General features: G+C 44.8%; 1 protein-coding gene across 2 annotated transcripts; it reads left to right on the top strand.

Annotated features, from left to right (window-relative positions):
• Positions 1 to 695: 695 nt before the first annotated feature.
• hira (histone cell cycle regulator a) lies at positions 696 to 16,511 on the top strand. Of its 2 annotated transcripts, none has more exons than XM_076078888.1 (25): positions 696 to 941; positions 3,495 to 3,557; positions 3,675 to 3,785; positions 4,815 to 4,905; positions 5,136 to 5,230; positions 6,033 to 6,128; positions 6,428 to 6,588; positions 6,859 to 7,026; positions 7,122 to 7,235; positions 7,645 to 7,715; positions 8,085 to 8,190; positions 8,340 to 8,561; positions 8,724 to 8,809; positions 8,910 to 9,101; positions 9,195 to 9,338; positions 9,423 to 9,642; positions 10,287 to 10,394; positions 11,082 to 11,230; positions 11,472 to 11,633; positions 11,895 to 11,953; positions 12,942 to 13,047; positions 13,158 to 13,280; positions 13,526 to 13,689; positions 13,808 to 13,896; positions 14,616 to 16,511. In XM_076078888.1, exons 1-25 carry the CDS (start codon positions 905 to 907, stop codon positions 14,730 to 14,732), a joined length of 3,054 nt encoding a protein of 1,017 aa, XP_075935003.1. In that variant the 5' UTR covers positions 696 to 904; the 3' UTR covers positions 14,733 to 16,511. The 2 variants fall into 2 exon arrangements, with proteins under 2 accessions (XP_075935003.1, XP_075935002.1); XM_076078887.1 differs by having other exon boundaries at positions 9,420 to 9,642.
• Positions 16,512 to 17,210: the final 699 nt, after the last annotated feature.

Genomic DNA, 17,210 nt, shown 5'->3' with positions numbered 1-17,210 from the left:
TAAAAATCACCGTAATGCTTTAAACGCCTTGCGATTCAAAGATCTTTAGCCTAATTATTATTTTAAATAATAACCTTGTCGACATGTGATGCACAGGGCAGAAATACATCAAAATAAAATAAATCATTTAAAAAAAGAATACTAGAACAAAGTATGGGATAAAGTCATAGAAACAGTAGTAAATAACACTTTGATAAACACGTCACATTTATATATTTATTTGACTAATTATTTATTTTGTATTCATTTAGTTCATATTTAATTAGTTTCTATTTTTTTACATTTGTTTATTGTAATGGCACCTTTAGTCCTCCACAGAGTAAATATTATTCAAGATAAGGTAAAAGTCCAATAAAGTAAAAAATAAATAAAAACATGTTTATAAGCCCTTTGTCTCTTCATACTTCTCTAACAGTTTAAATTCTGAGTTTGCGCACTGGGATTTTCAAAATAAAACACGTATCAAGTTAATTTTCCAGCGATGTGATACATTTGATGTAAGGTTGGATTAGTTACACTTAACTACATTTATGACAGGCTAAAATCCATTAAAACATGCCAAAGATTATTTTATTGGAATACATATTTTTAAAAAGTCTACAAAGTTCCTCCCCTGAGGAACTATTGTGACAGCCGCCCCGCACGCTTCTTCCGGTCCGCGGTCAAAAAACAACGGAAACACTTCCTGGTGTCACGTCTTTTGTCGTCCGGACTCTGAGCTGCCCTATCTTGCCCCACTTTGCTCGGGTTTTTCGGGGAGATGCTGCCGCAGAGATGGAAGAGTTGAATCTAAAAAACAACAAAGTGTCGGACGGAGTTTGAGACAAAGGCAGGAGTGGAGTGGAGGTGGCGGCGGTTAGCGTTATATATATATTTAAATATATATATATGATTTAAGTTGAAAATGAAGCTGCTGAAGCCGAGCTGGGTGAGCCACAACGGTAAGCTTTGTGCAGGAATCTGTTGGACCAAGTTGGGCTTTTGTTGTCGGGGGAGGGAGGATTGATAAGGAGGCATCATGGTGGTGGTGGTCGACACTTGTTTGACTTGTTTGTCACTTAATAGTCACTCACACACAGCGGACGTGAACCCTGCAACTGAACACACACGTCTGGTGTTTCTGTCACTTGTCGGCATCACTCTTTTGATTCTTAAATGTATTATAATGTTTGCTAACCTCAGCTAGCTTAGCTAGTTAGCCCACCACCCGGCTAGCCTGACGTTAGCTCACCTAAAGTACTCTTATCTGTTTGTCTGTGCACTATATTTTATATGTTATGTTACATTTTAATATCTTTCTATTTGTTTGCACTGTGTTGATTGTTTTAATGTTATGCACCACCCACCAGGTCAAATTCCTTGTATGTGGAACATACTTTGGCAAATAAACGGTTCTGATTCTGCGATTAACTGACAAAATGACCCACGTTGAAGTCTCAGAGTGAGCTATAGTTTAACGTGTTTAACGTCCAACACGACATCTGTGTTTCAAACAAACACACCTTGTTTAGTGACAGAGAACGAGCTCGATATGGAGCCACGAAAAGTGTCTCTCCAAGCTGTCAGTCTAAGATAAGATAACGTAATCCTTTATTAGTCCCACAGTGGGGACATTTACAGGACTACAGCAGCATGGTGGAATATATATATATATATATATATATATATATATATATATATATACACACAGTATAGTGCAAACAAGAGACATAGTAAAAAAAAAACAATTATTATAAATAAGTAATAAAACAGTAAAGAATATTAAATAAGTAAAAAATCCACAATAACTCAAATATATATATAAATATACAGACAGACAGACGTGTTGTTGTGAAAGTTAACCGTTGGGCGATGAAATGGCCTGAATTTCGTCTGCAGCTGACGATTGATGTCATTAGAGTGAAGTTTTTAGGTTTCACGACTATTCTTTGAGTCCGTGAAGCTTCCTGTAAATGTTTTAAGTGTCGATCACAACATGTCACGTGTGTCTCATCTACCGGCTCATAACTGACATGAGTTACAGTAGAAAACACGCAAATCCTTCCAGTTTAAACGCTGCAAACAGCAGATCTTTGATATATATATATATATCAAAGATTAGTTGGTGAATTATGTTCTGTACTGATGCTCTTTGGTGCTCAAGTTAACCAACTTCCAGTGTGCGCAAGTTCAAATGTTTGACCTCTTGAGGTGACATATTTGTATTTTGAGGAGGTCCGTAGATAAATGAGACTTTTATAGACGATGAAGTCAAACATAAGACACGGAATAAAGTAAAACAAATAAAAATAGCTCTCACTTTTTAAAGCTAACTTTCTTTCCTCTACAAGACAAACTTACAGATTCCTCTCTGGATCATTTTGTTGGCAGGGTAAATACACGTACGATTGGTTTCCTTCCACAGATGAATCAGATTCAGAACCGTTTATTGCCGCGGTATGTTGCACACACAAGGGATTTGACATGGCCTTATTCTATCCACAATATAACAACATTCCTTACCAAAGAAACAGCTAGATTCAGTAGTTCTTCCTTTTGAATGGAATAATAAATGTCACAGAATAAAGAAAGAACAAATCACACAGATCATTAGACAACCTGGCTTTATTACTGCATTCGTTCTTAGCAATTGTCGTTTAATCTCCAATTTATTTTAGCAAAACATGCTACAAACACATTCCCATCGTACGTATATTAGAGCTGATAATAAGAAAATTACAAATAATCATTTACTCTACTACATGGTGGTGTTGTACGCTCTTCACTCTTTCTGTAGATGTGTTAGTGCGTCGGACCAACTGTCCAAAACCCAAAGATATTAAGTTTATAATGATATAAACAAAGTGAGAGTTTTGAGAAATTAAATATATCATCTGAGTTATTTCACACGTTGGTTTGTTTTACAAAAAAAGATCTGAGAATCCACAGTCACTAACTAAACCAGGAGCCGTGTGAGGTCGTGGTTCATGCTGTGACTTAGTGGAATCATCCATCAGATAGAGCCGGGAAACATATTGATATTACATGAATATGATATGAGACGAGGCGTTAGAGTTTAGATATGGTAATATGTCAGTAAGTGTTGCTGCATTACAGTAAAATGTCATTTTCTGAACTTACCAGACTGTTGTATCTGTTTTATTTGCCTTTACCCACTTAGTCATTACATCCATACTGTTAATTACTTATCAAATGATCTCAATGTGTAAATATTTGAGTAAGAGCACCAATAGTCGACCCACAGTATCGCTGTAACATCAACCTCCAGGTCTAACATCATATTAGATTGTCCCCGTGTCGCCCAGCTCTACCGTCAGGCCGACAGTAAGAAGATTGCTGTGATATTCCTGTGTTACGTTGAAATGGGTCCCTGATAATGTATCAGTTATTATTGATTATCAGTCTGTGATATCAGTCCACAGCATCTATTGTTTGTTTACCTTTGAATCCATTAAAACTGTGATTTGACAAACGTCCTTCAATGTGTTTCACAGGCAAACCCATATTTTCTGTTGACATCCATCCTGATGGGACAAAGTTTGCAACCGGTGGGCAAGGTAAGACCCGTGCCTTCGTTCACATCCTGTGGGATTTACAAAATAAAACGCACCGCTGCCGTTATCGTGCCGGCATGAAACAAACAATGTGTCTTGATGTTGGATGTGTTTTCTCAGGAGAGGACTCTGGGAAGGTGATGATCTGGAACATGGCGCCGGTCCTCAGAGACGAGGACGAGAAGAACGAGAATATTCCCAAGATGCTTTGCCAGATGGACAATCACCTCGGTAACCCGCCGTATCTGAGTTCGCTTTCACGTCGATTCAAATAATGTAGAAATGTTTGTTGTTTAGTTCCTGCTGTGAATACTTCTCCAGGTGCTTCTGCTCTTAGGAAACTAATTATTCTAAAAGTTCTAGATGTGAGACGCAAACAACACGTGAGGCCGATCGATCAACGGGTCGTCCGTGAGACACGAGAAGAAGACCTTGTTTCATTGATGTGTCTTTTTATTTAAGCGTCTCTAAAGAGTCTCACAGGGAAACGTAATCACTCAAACAGATTAACAGTGAAGAAGAGAACAAATGGACGGGGACAGATGTGTGATATCAGCAGCTTCCTGTGGAGAGGAAACTATTCATCCACCACTACAGTCTGTTAGCATGAGAATGTATCCGTCCGTGTGTCCACATATCGTCTTATTGTGAAACAGATGCGATGTGGACTACAGGCCCTCAAGGACAACTGTCGATGTGAAATAAGACAACTTCTAAAAGAGATTAAATTACACTTTCATCAGAGTGTTTCCCCTCTCTGTACGTTGGACCTCGTCTCTGATTGTAGTGAGCTCGTTATCGTTTCCTGTTGAAGTCCTGCTGCTCCTCCACGTTCCACACAATCGGGCACCGAATGTCCTCGACTTTCCACAGCGCCGCTAATTATGTAGTTTTATTCTGACAACTCCGAGCAGCAGAACCAGTTCTACGACTCCTGCATTCACATCTGCTGTTTGTACAGCTATGAATAGTAGTATATACTTCATGCCTGCAGCCTGAAAGTTGGAGAAGTTGAACTCTTCTTCATATTTTATTCTCCTCCACGGACAGCCTCTGCTGCTCAGAGTCCGCTGTGTGTTTGCACTCGTTTGATTGTGTTCCAATCAAACGAACGAGCGGTCAGATTTAATAACACCGACCTCCTGCGCCGCTATACTGCAGGCGCTGTTATTAATGCCCGCCATAAACAAAAGGACCGCCCCGTCAGCACAAATCCATGCAAGTTAGATTTATGACCCGGGTGTATTTTTGTCTCTGCAGCGTGTGTGAACTGTGTGCGCTGGTCCAACAACGGGCTGTACCTGGCATCAGGAGGAGACGACAAGCTGGTCATGGTGTGGAAGAGAGCTGCGTACGTACACACACACACACACACACACACACACACACACACACACACACACACACACACACACGGTGGTCAGACGGATGATTTAGAAAGTCATATTGCATTTTTAGAGGAATTTTCAGCCACTTTTTGTAAATTCAAATGAAATGTGCTGTTGTTGTGTCGGAGCTGCTGTTTGATTGTGTATGTGTATGTGTATGTGTGTGTGTGTGTGTGCGTGTGCGTGTGTGTAGCTTCATCGGCCCGAGCACAGTATTCGGGTCGAGCAGTAAGCTGGCCAACGTGGAGCAGTGGAGGTGTGTCACCATCCTGAGGAACCACACTGGAGGTAACGCACACACACACTCTGATATACATGTACACACACAACGTTACGGGTGCTCTGATCGATCGCTATCAGACACTGGCAGGAGTGTGTAAACATCACCTGCAAAGTAAACTGAACTCGTAGTAAAGCAGCACCACAGTAACACGAGGAGTCAAAACTCCACCTGGAGCCGTCAACCTTCTGAACCCCAAAACCCGCCGGCGTGATGGAGAAGCATGTCTTCTTTAAAGCCAGAAGCTGTAAAAGTCATAATCGTCAGTTTCATCTTTCCGAGGGTCATTGAACACATCATGTCAAACGAAGCTTTAAATTATATTTCATCAAAAACATTTTATTCTTAATGTTCTCATTTAAAATCTCCTCTTATAAAGCGTTCACTTTAACCAAATTGTGTAAAAACATTAAATTGTGAGAAACTGACTGAAATTCAGGAAGTGAACACAGAGAGGAGAGGAGGAGGAGGGGGGGGGGAGGGTGGAGGAGAGGAGAGGAGAGGAGGGGAGGGAGGGTGGAGGGGGGTGGTTCTAGTCATGATGGTTGTGTTTCTATAGAGCAGCAGGACTTTATATTACAGTGAAAATCAAGACCACAGAGAGAACAACATAAAGTTTCAGAGGGTGAAGTAGTAATATGTCTTTAGACTCAGGCAGTGATGTGTGTGTGTGTGTGTGTGTGTGTGTGTGTGTGTGTGTGTGTGTGTGTGTGTGTGTGTGTGTGTGTGTGTGTGTGTGTGTGTGTGTGTGTGTGTGTGTGTGTGTGTGTGTGTGTGTGTGTGTGTGTGTGTGTGTGTGTGTGTTGGTAGATGTGATGGACGTGGCGTGGTCTCCTCATGACGTGTGGCTGGCCTCCTGCAGCGTGGACAACACCATCGTCATCTGGAACGCTCGCAAGTTTCCAGGTAAAATACTGAAACCCTCTCTGTATACTGTATTGCAATTTATACGGCAGGTTTTATTTTTTATTCCTTCAGTCAAAGGTGACGTAATCAAGTTGCTCATCTTGCCTGACTGATACGTTCAAACCTAAGTATTCCTGAGATACGTAAAGGCAGTAGATCTACATACTTGAGAAGCTGAAACTCCAACGTTTGGTCGTGAATGACTGACCGATGACTCTGTTTCCAAAGCAGAATAACATGTCATTAGAGCAGGAAGACGTTTCTCTCATCCTGTCTCTGTCTCCTTTGTCTCCGTCCAGAGATGGTGACTTGTCTGCGAGGACACACCGGGCTGGTCAAAGGTCTGACGTGGGATCCGGTGGGGAAATACATCGCCTCACAGGCCGACGACCACAGCCTGAGAGTGTGGAGGACGGTGGACTGGCAGATGGAGGCCAACATCACCAAACCCTTCAACGAGGTACAGGGACAGTCGGCTGTGTCTGCCCGGACACCGAGAACCACACAAATCCTATTAAGCTGTAACATGGCTGATGGAAATGTATGTTTCATACATACTCCGACTAACGTGTCATTCATCAAGTCGAAATCGGAAAATGCCACATTAGGAAAACAAAGGACTTTAAATGGAATATGGTGTCTACATGACCCGTATCAAATTCAGAATATTGTCATACGCACGGTTCACAAACGAGGGTTTGACCACTTTCCTCTCGTCTCTGTGTGTCAGTGTGGAGGGACGACCCACGTCCTGCGTCTGTCCTGGTCTCCGGACGGTCAGTATCTGGTGTCGGCTCACGCCATGAACAACTCCGGCCCCACCGCTCAGATCGTGGAGAGAGACGGCTGGAAGACCAACATGGACTTCGTGGGCCACCGTAAAGCTGTGACCGTGGTGGTGAGGATGTTTGAGCCTCACATACAGCCTTCACGTGTGCACTTCACCCCCGCGGTTCATCGGCACGCTGACGCACCTGGTTTCTGTCTCCGTAGAAATTCAACCCGAAGATCTTCAAGAAGAAGCAGAAGAACGGCAGCGCCCCGAAACCCGGCTGTCCGTACTGCTGCTGCGCCGTCGGCAGCAAAGACCGCTCGCTCTCCGTCTGGGTCAGTTTGGTTTAGGAAATATTAATACGTGCAAGTCCAGCACCGGGGACGCAGGTTCATCAGTCAAGTTGCAGATTTCAAGCCAAATCTTTAGTTGTTCACAGTTTGTAACTTTTTTCTGACCCCAAACCTGTTACACACCTGTTACACACCTGTTACACACCTGTTACACACCTGTTACACACTTGTTACACACCTGTTACACACCTGGCAAACACCTGGCAAACACCTGGCAAACACCTGGCAAGCTGCCGTAGTTTTTGCTATTGGTCGTTTGAATGAAGCCTACACATCAATTTTAGTATCAACTTTTTCAAAAAGTTGAATTGTGCTTAAATATCCCCGTCCTAGTTACTGTGTATTTCCTGACGATACGATCGTTTCCTGTCCATCTGTCTCCCCTCTTCAGCTGACCTCTCTGAAGCGCCCCCTGGTGGTCATCCACGATCTGTTCGATAAATCCATTATGGACATTTCCTGGTGAGTCTTGAGTCACGTGTGCGTTAGTGTGCGTTAGTGTGCGTTAGTGTCTCCCCCCCCGTGAGGTTGTCACTGTAGCGCAAAGACGCAACATTGAGATGAGGTCAAAGAAGCTCCCCAGGTTACATTTACATCGTTTAAAATAGGCTGTAGTGAATAGTGTGAAGCTAGTTTTAATGCTCTGCAGCTTCTTTGTATTTAGTATTTGTTTGTATGTGTGTTCATTGTGATTAAAGCCAGTATTTCTGCACAGAAGATCCGGCTACACTCATTAATGATTGCACGACAGAAACAAACATCTCCTCGACAGGACGACTCCTCTGTGAATGTAGCGTCCTCCCCTCTGAGCCCGATGTGTTTGTGTGTCAGGACTCTGACGGGTCTGGGGATGTTGGTGTGTTCGATGGACGGGACGGTCGCCTACCTGGACTTCTCTCTGGACGAACTGGGAGACCCGCTGAACGAGGAGGAGAAGGTTAGTCGCCCTCCATCAGGCAATCTCATGCGGCTAAACACACCAAACTTAGTTATTTAACTCTGAGACTAAAACTAGTCTTTGTTCGGCATGATCAAGAACCCAAATGAACCCTTCCCCTCTCTCTCTCTCTCTCCTCTGGTGTACAGAACAGCATCCACCAGAACATCTACGGGAAGAGTCTGGCGATCACCAGCACCGAGGCTCAGCTCTCCACCACCATCATCGAGAACCCCGAGATGCTCAAATACCAGCAGGAGCGGCAGAGCTCGGCCCAGGCCAACTCGGGGCCGAGCGGCGCCGGGCCCGAGTCCTCGGCCCCCAAACTCAATAGCGTGATGAACGGAGAGTCTCTGGAGGACATCAGGAAGGTGAGACGCCGACACGCGACGTCCAACGAGCAGCGCTGAGCGTTGGGTTGGTTCAGGACAGAGAGTTAGATGCAGGTTAAACCGTGCTGTTGGCTGGTATTACTCATGTACAGATATTCAGCTTAAATTCCTTGGATGTGTTATTTTTTCGTGGTCTTGCAGAACCTTCTGAAGAAGCAGGTGGAGACGAGAACACCAGACGGCAGAAGACGAATCACGCCGCTCTGCATCGCTCAGCTGGACACCGGGTAGGGAAAACATTCGAGCGCTATGGCGGCCCGGAGGGCTCAAACGCACCGCAGAGCAAGAATAAAGACCAACAAATAGTCCCGTCTTCTCTCTCTGCAGGGATTTCTCTCCGGCTCTGTTCAACAGCGCTCCCATCCTGCCCTCGGGCTCCTCCATGTCCAACCAGCTCACCTCCCAGCTCAGCTCCGACTCCAGCCCGGGACAGGCCTCTTCTCTGGGCCTGAGGCCCGGCCACGACCCCATGCTCACCTCGCCTCCAGCCAACAGCGCCGCCAAGGGCCTGGAGGACGGGTACGAGCTGACTTCTTCTGTGGTGTTGTCATCTGTCAATTCTGACCCTTCATTTCAATCACTCTGGATCTTCTCTTCTTCTCTCTGCTCCAGTGTGAAGTCCACTCTGCTGCTCACTTCCGCCTCCAAGATCGAGCCGATGAAGGCTTTGGACTCCAGGTTCACAGAGAGGTCAAAGGCCACACCGGGGGTCACCGCCACCATCTCCTCCATAGTCGGACTGGTGCCTCTGGACAGGTGAGTGACTCAGTATAAGGGAAGAAAAAATGGTGCAAATGTGAGGTGGAGGAGTCACCGGGACTTTGTGTTTTCGTCCAGCAGGCCAAAGGACGGCATCTCCGCCCTGAAAGACTTGAAAACCAAAGACGACACCAGCAGCGACAGCGAGGACAAGATGGCCTCCATCAACAAGAACCTGTCGTTCAGCAAGAGGAAGCCCGAGCTGCTGATGGACGGAGGAGAGGGGGTGGTGGAGAAGAGGAAGAAGGGACGGCCCAGGAAAGACAAGATGGCCGCCCCCACCGCCCAGCCCTTCACTCAGGTAGAGAGACGGAGGGAGAAGACGAGCAGATATAGATGAACTATATTCATCCTTTTTATAAGAACATTAATAAACCAAAGAGGAAGAACATACTCAGGTCGTGGGGACATGTGACTTTAATTTAATACGGCACGTAGAGCGAACTCTACCGTGTCTCTCACAGAACGTTGTCACATGACTGTTGGTCTCAGGAGAATCAATCATGGCTTCCTCGTCGCACTGAGGAGCTCACAATGTTTTTTCCAGAATCTGATTGCAGTAAACGGTTTATTTGGGGCAACATATTAAATGAGACAAGAAGAAGATAAAACATAATGTTACGCTTTGTTTTAGCTGCTTTTTCTGATGTTAGCGTTCGTCACACATGATGTGTTTGAGGACCGTCGGAAAGATGAACATCTGGTGATAATGACAGTATTTACAGCCTCTGGCCGCGATGAACTGTGTAGTTTTAGAGATTGTTTAAAGAAGACCTGCTTTTCAATCATTCAGATGGTTTAGTTATGGAAAGTCAGTCAAAGCTTCTTGTTGGCTCTAATGGTTTTTTATGCGTCACCAAGGAGTCTAGTCAAAGCTCCCTTTGTGCAGATGTGCTTGGAATAGAGAGCGGTGGATGAATGTGTTGTCTCTCCTCCTCCTCTCAGATATCTCCTCCAGTGGAGCGGGAGCCCAGCAGGGTGGCGGCTCCTCCGGCTCCTGTAGCTGCTCTCAAACTACCGACACCGAGTATAAAGAAGGCCTTCAGTCTGCAGGTAACGGTGTGTGTGTGTGTGTGTGTGTGTGTGTGTGTGTGTGTGTGTGTGTGTGTGTGTGTGTGTGTGTGTGTGTGTGTGTGTGTGTGTGTGTGTGTGTGTGTGTGTGTGTGTGTGTGTGTGTGTGTGTGTGTGTGTGTGTGTGTGTAGAGGTCTCGGGGGTCAGTGGGGGTCCCGGGCTTTGATGAGCAGTCCTGATGGACCGCAGCCTCCTGCCAGAGGGAAGCCACTCACACAACACAAAGTTCTTCTGCATAGAGCTGAAGCGTCTCTAACCTCAGCAGTCTGAAGCTCTCTCTTCATAGTGTGAGACACACAGAAGTGGAGCAGCAGTGATTGTGATCATCTCCCTCTACTGGTGACCAGTGGGAACTGGTTGTTACAAACACACACATAAGCATCCATCTCTTTCTACCCACAATCCCTCATGTTTCTGCAGTTTGTTTACACAGTTCAGCACCTAACAAACAAAACCTCCTCAAACTATTCACATCTCCGTGATGTTTTTGTGTTGATGTCTGCTCAGACGAATCAGACTGAGGAAGGTTACGCTTCATGGATCAAGTTACGTTTTCCAAACATGCCGGCTGTGACCGTACATAGATGTTTGTATTATTGACTTAATAGTTGGGATACCGCTGTGTCTCACCTGTTGACAGTGTGTAATTAATGTGTCTGTGTGTGCAGGTGAGCATGGAGCCGTCGGTGTTCCTGGAGGTGGAGAACGAGGTGTCGCTGGTCGCGGGTTCGAAGCTCAGCCAGCTGCGGTGCTCCAGAGATGGACGAGACTGGAACACGCTGCTGCCCAGCTCGGTGGTCACGGCTGCAGGGAGCAGGTACGAGGCTCCGTGAGCTTCCAGAGTTCACCACGGGGGGGGGTTCCCTCAGAAAATGTTGTTAAATGCATCGATCTGCCAAAGTGAAATATTATATATTTTCGGTTCATTATGAAACTGTAGCGGAGTGAAATAGACTTTGGCTGCCACGGTTTAGGTAATTAATGGGAAGCACTGAGCTTCAATAAATAACTGAATCAACGGCACTAAATCTGTTCTTCTCCGGTCCCCCCCCCTCCAGCGACGTCATTGCCGTCGCCTGCCAGGACAGGATGTTGTCGGTGTTCTCTTCCTGTGGGCGGCGGCTCCTCCCCGCCATCCAGCTGGCCACGCCTGCCTCAGCTCTGCACTGCTCCGCCCACTTCGTGATGGCGCTGACGGCTGGAGCGACGCTGTCCGTCTGGTCGGTGGACTTTATCTGTATTAATTAATTTATTGTATTTATTGTCTGTTATTTTCCCCACGCATGTAGACTGATGTGAAACCTATGTCTCTAAGACCTGTGGCACAAACGTAAGTGCATTACTGAGACATTTATATGTTGATTGTAACTTCTTCCTCTTGTAGCAGTGGATAGAAAGGCAGATTCAGTCGAGGTTGTTCACGTAGAGCTGTACGAGAGCAGCGATGTTGTTTTATTAATCAGCTCTCTGTCTGTGTGCAGGGACGTTCAGAGACAAAAGGCTCTGGTGAAGAACGAGTCTCTGCTGACCATTTTATCTGGTGAGACGTGATGATACAGGAAGAGTTTTTAGGAATAAACGTAACTGATTTCTGTCCTGGAAGAAGATGATCTCACGTCTGTGTGACGAGTACAGAGCTGGAGTCAGTTAGTTTAAGAAAGAAAATAGTTCCAGCACCTAACTCCCCTTAAAGGATATTGACCCTGTAAATTACAGCTGTAACCAGGAGACAACCTCCGGTTCTTTAAGTGAAGTCAGAGCTTCATGTGTTAAAGCTGCATTCTCTCTAGTGTCCACCAGGGGGCGACTCCTCTGGTTGTATCGAAGTCTATGAGAAAATGACTCTACTTCTCTCTTGATTTATTACCTCAGTAAACATTGTAAACATGAGTTTATGGTCTCAATCTCTAGTTTCAAGTCTTCTTCAATACAGCATGATGTTCATTTAGTACATTATGGTCCATTTAGAGTCAAACAGACCATAAAGCAGGGGATGCTTTAGGGCGGGGCTACACAGTGATTGACAGGTCTCTTTTAGTCACTTTAACCCTTTCATAGTGTGTTTACACTTTATGGAAGTTAATATTAACATGTTGATTCAGCGTTCTGTTGTACTTAGCTCCACCCTCTCATCACTTCTGGTTTCAAAAAACCAAGATGGCGACGGCCAAAACGCTGAACTCGAGGCTTCAAAACATCATCAGTCCACAAACCGATGGGTGACGTCATAATGACTACGTCCACTTATACAGTCTGTGGCTGTAAGTAGGTGTGTTTTGGACAGAACCAGGCTAGCTGTTTCCAGTCTTTATGCTAAGCTAGGCTATCCACATCCTGACTCCAGCTCTGTACTCAACACACAGACCCATTGAAATAAAGCAAATAAATGTATTTCCTACCGATTAATTGTAATCTTCCTCTTGATGAAGATGATCCATAAACAAGTGTTTATCCTCACATGAAGACGGCTTCAAACCACTTCATCCAGTCACGCTGAAAACATTTTGTGTGTGTGTGTGTGTGTGAAGGTGCTGACACCACAGTGTCTCAGTCTCTGCTGACCCAGCATGGAGTCCCCGTCATCGGACTGTCCAACGGGAAGTCCTACTGCTTCAGCTCCTCCCTGGAGACGTGGTGAGACACAGCCCGAGGGAGACCGCTGATGATGATGATGATGGTTGGAAGGATTCTTGTGGAGTGAGACTGAAGCATTAAACCTCTCCCACTGTCTCTCTCTCTCTCAGGACTCTGATAGCGGACAAAGGAGACTCTATGGTCCAGTGTGCGGACTTCAGGAGCTGCCTTCCTTCCCACGATGCACCTGTGTCCTCGGGGCCGCTGGCTGTCATGCAGGGACGCAACCTCAAGTAGGAACAGCAATAATTATAGGGGTGGGAATCTTTAGGCACATCACCATTCGACTGTGACTCAGAGGGCTATGATGGGATTATCAAACATCTAGAATCAATTTAGATTTGAGTTCTAAATTTCCGATTTTTGAGTTTTCCTGCATTTAAGAATCTATTTTTTGATATTAAATCTCCCCCTTCTCAGTCCAGATGAAATGTAACAAAGAAGTAAATGAGTCCGTCTGTCTCTCTTGTCCCTGCAGCGCCGGTCGGCTGGCGTCCCGCCTGTCCTCCACCCCTCACCACCTGCAGCAGAGCATGACGCTGGCCTTCCTGGAGAACCAGCTGGCGTCCGCTCTCACCCTGCAGTCGGCGCAGGAGTACCGCTACTGGCTGCTCATCTACGCCCGCTTCCTCGTCAACGAAGGTAACCAACTAACTCTTCCATGAGCATTATTCTGCAGTGAAAGAGCTCTTTGAACACAGCTTTATATATATATATATATATGTGTGTGTGTGTGTGTGTGTGCGTGCGCGCCCTCCAGGCTCAGAGCATCGTCTCAGAGAGCTGTGTAAGGAGCTGCTGGGTCCCGTCCACAAATCAGCCGCCACAGCCTGGGAGCCCACCACTCTGGTACGACCGCAACACTCAAAGAACCAATGTCTTCAGGCCTTTACACTGCGGGGGGGACATGTCGAATACATACGAAGATGCTCAGAATATTACTCATCAAAACAATCAGTGATGCAAATTTGCGACACTTGCAACGTTTATTTTCGTTGAGAGGTTTGAATAGATTCTCCCAGGCAGAGGATAAACTAGCAGGATCCTGTTGACCAGAGCAGCTTCTGTCTGAGGCTAAACACACTGTAAGATATATTAGAGTTCCCTCTGGTAAACAGTTATAAGTCTAGTGCTTTTATTGTGAAAGGTCAGAACAGAAGGAGTGGATCTGGTCTGCGCTGACATTGAAAATGTTTCAGTAAAACACTGAGCTACGCTTTCTGTTCTCCAACACAACAAACACCGGCACGAACGGAAAGAAAGGGTTTTATTTCTCTGTGTGTTCTTTCCTTCATGAACTACGTGAACTGAAAGCACCAATCAGCTAGCCGCTATGTTGCTAATCATCTAATATGTTCCGACTAATCAAAGAATTCTCACACCTGTTGAGAGAAACGCTGAGTCATGTTAGCCCGTCGTCCTCCCTGCGTCTAATCATTGTAAGACGTGATGATGCGTCTCCGGTCCGTCACACTGTGAACGCCGTCGTCTTGTTTTTTGGTACCCGTTGCTAACGAGCTAGCGAGCTAGCTCTGCCGGGTGTGTTGCTAACTGTTCTCTGTGTTCAGGGTCTCCGCAAGCGCGAGCTGCTGCGGGAGGTTTTACCCGTCATCGTGGAAAACCTGCGATTCCAGAGACTGTTCACCGAATACCAGGACCAGCTGGAGCTGCTGCGCAACAAATAACACACACACACACCACTACACACACACACACACACACACCTGGACTCATCATGGAACCGGTTCGGTTCGTCCCGGCTAAACTCTGACCGCTTTTCCTCGACTTGGGAAGAATGAAGCGCCGATCTGGCTGAAAAAATAAAACACACATCCTGAGTGTTTTTGTGAGGAACTTTGTAGAACCGACAGTCCTCAGCTTCTCAAGCGTCGCTCGCCGGGAGGAAGAGGCGCTGCTCCTTTTCTTTTTCTAATCACGATCTCAGTTTGAACTTTCAGTCTTTTGTCATTTGTTTCCTGCTAAATGTGCTTCTTTTTGCTGAGCTATACACCTCTCTCTCTCTCTCTCGCTCTCTCTCTCTCTCTCTCTCTCTCGCTCTCTCTCTCTCTCTCTCGCTCTCTCTCTCTCTCTCGCTCTCTTGCTCTCTCTCGCTCTCTCTCTCTCTCTCTCTCTCTCTCTCTCCCCTGCACTCCTAATCATGGACTTAAAGAAGATGAACTTGAAGAGAGGCGGCGGCATCAGCAGCTGTGTGAGTCCTCCTCCCTCTGAGAGAGAGCAGACGTATGAATCAGAATGGATGTAAAGGAGCAATATGCTTGTACCAAAGTGAAGTTAAAGTGTAGAAATAAGCGCAGTCTGAAGGCTTCTAAAGGGCGGAGTCTGTTTTCTGAGCGTCCTTTAAAGCGACAACGCGAATGCCAAAATGATGAGGTCACAGCGAAACAGATAATCAAGTTCACAACACCGCTGGGAAGTAGATTTACATTCCGAAATACAGGATGGACCTCTAGGGGGCGACGGAGAGCAGAAGGGCTCCGTGCAGCTGATTGGTCGGTCAAAGAGCACTTAAAGAAAAGAAACAGGAAGTGACTGAAGTTAGACTTAAAGAGAGAAACTAAATAAATCGGCTAACGTGAACGCGTTGTGAAGATATAAAACAGGAATCTTCATCTACAACCATGTCGACATCAGTCCAAGTACGTTGAAGCTAGACGCCATTTTTAAACCGTTTGACATCATGTCGTTGGTCGTTTTAGCTCCTAAAGTCAAAGCTGGTTAAATATCCAGACGGTTGTTGATTCAAACTATTTAACAAAATGAGTGTTCGGATGAATGAGTTCACAAGTCACAGGGTCTTTAACTCAGATTGGATCATATTTACTGTCTCTCAGAGAATGATTCTCTTCTGAACACAGTTTAATATAAACTAGAGTAGTTCTGTGATACCAGAGGAGCCTCCGCTGCAGCCCAGAGTGTTTCCCTGAGTCTCTGCACCGACCCGATACCTCGTTATCGTGTCATTTATCATCTGAGCAACAACATCAACGTGTCGTTCGCTAACTGATCCGTACTGAGCACGTGCAACTCTCACCAGAGAGCACAAAGAAGCTAAATGACTCCTTAAATACTCCCATGGTGGACTCTGATGATTGCACGCGCTCAGTAGTGATCGAGCAGAGTGTAACGTTAGCCAGAGCTAGCATGTCTGACACGGTGAAGAGGAAGTTCTCCGGCATTCACTCTCTGCATGTATTTAATCATGTTTATGAAACCCGAGTCCGGCCGTACAATGATGTTTATATCGGTTATTAACTCCAGGGATCAGAACCTAGAAGAACATTTCTCAGTGGCTCCTGTGACCTCGATCCACAGTCACGTCCACGCTGATGTGTTGTAGACATCAGTCGCTGCTGTCGTCAGCCGTCTGAGGGGGAATAAAGAGGACATGTTGGAGACGTGTGACGTGCATCAGACGTCTCTCGTGTGTTGTAGTTTCAAACATCCGGTGCTTTTTCTACTCATTGAATCCAACAAGAGAAACAGTTTGTCAAGTGAAGCGTGGATCGTCTTCATGAAATCATGTGAACGTTTCATCAGAGGTTTAAATACACATATATATATATATATATATATATATATATATATATATATATATATATATATATATATATATATATGTATGTATATATATATATATATATATATATATATATATATATATATATATATATATATATATATATATATATATATATATATATATATATATATATATATATATGTATGTATATATATATATATATATATATATGTATGTATATATATATATATATATATATATATATGTATGTATATATATATATATATATATATATATGTATGTATATATATATATGTATATATATATATATATATATATATATGTGTGTATATGAACTGCATAAGTTTGTTTGACAGACATTAACTTGACGTTTTAACAGGTGATGAAACAACATGAACTTCACTTTCAGAAAGCCTACTTGTGTTTAGCCTCTTTGTCCACTTCTGCACTCATCTGCCAACTCAGTGTGTGTGTGTGTGTGTGAGAGAGAGTGAGTGTGTGTGTGTGTGTGTGTGTATATATATATCGATGCTTAGGAAGCTGGTTTACTGCTGTACTTCACTGCACAGTGAGGAGAGCGAGCAGCGCCGAGGAAGAACTC

The sequence above is a fragment of the Anarhichas minor genome, unplaced genomic scaffold, assembly GCF_050575085.1.
Source record: "Anarhichas minor isolate MPS153535 unplaced genomic scaffold, ASM5057508v1 ptg000068l, whole genome shotgun sequence".
Taxonomy (NCBI): Eukaryota; Metazoa; Chordata; class Actinopteri; order Perciformes; family Anarhichadidae; genus Anarhichas; species Anarhichas minor.
The sequence above is the reverse complement of the archived record's forward strand: the minus strand, read 5'-3'. Positions and strand labels throughout refer to the sequence as shown.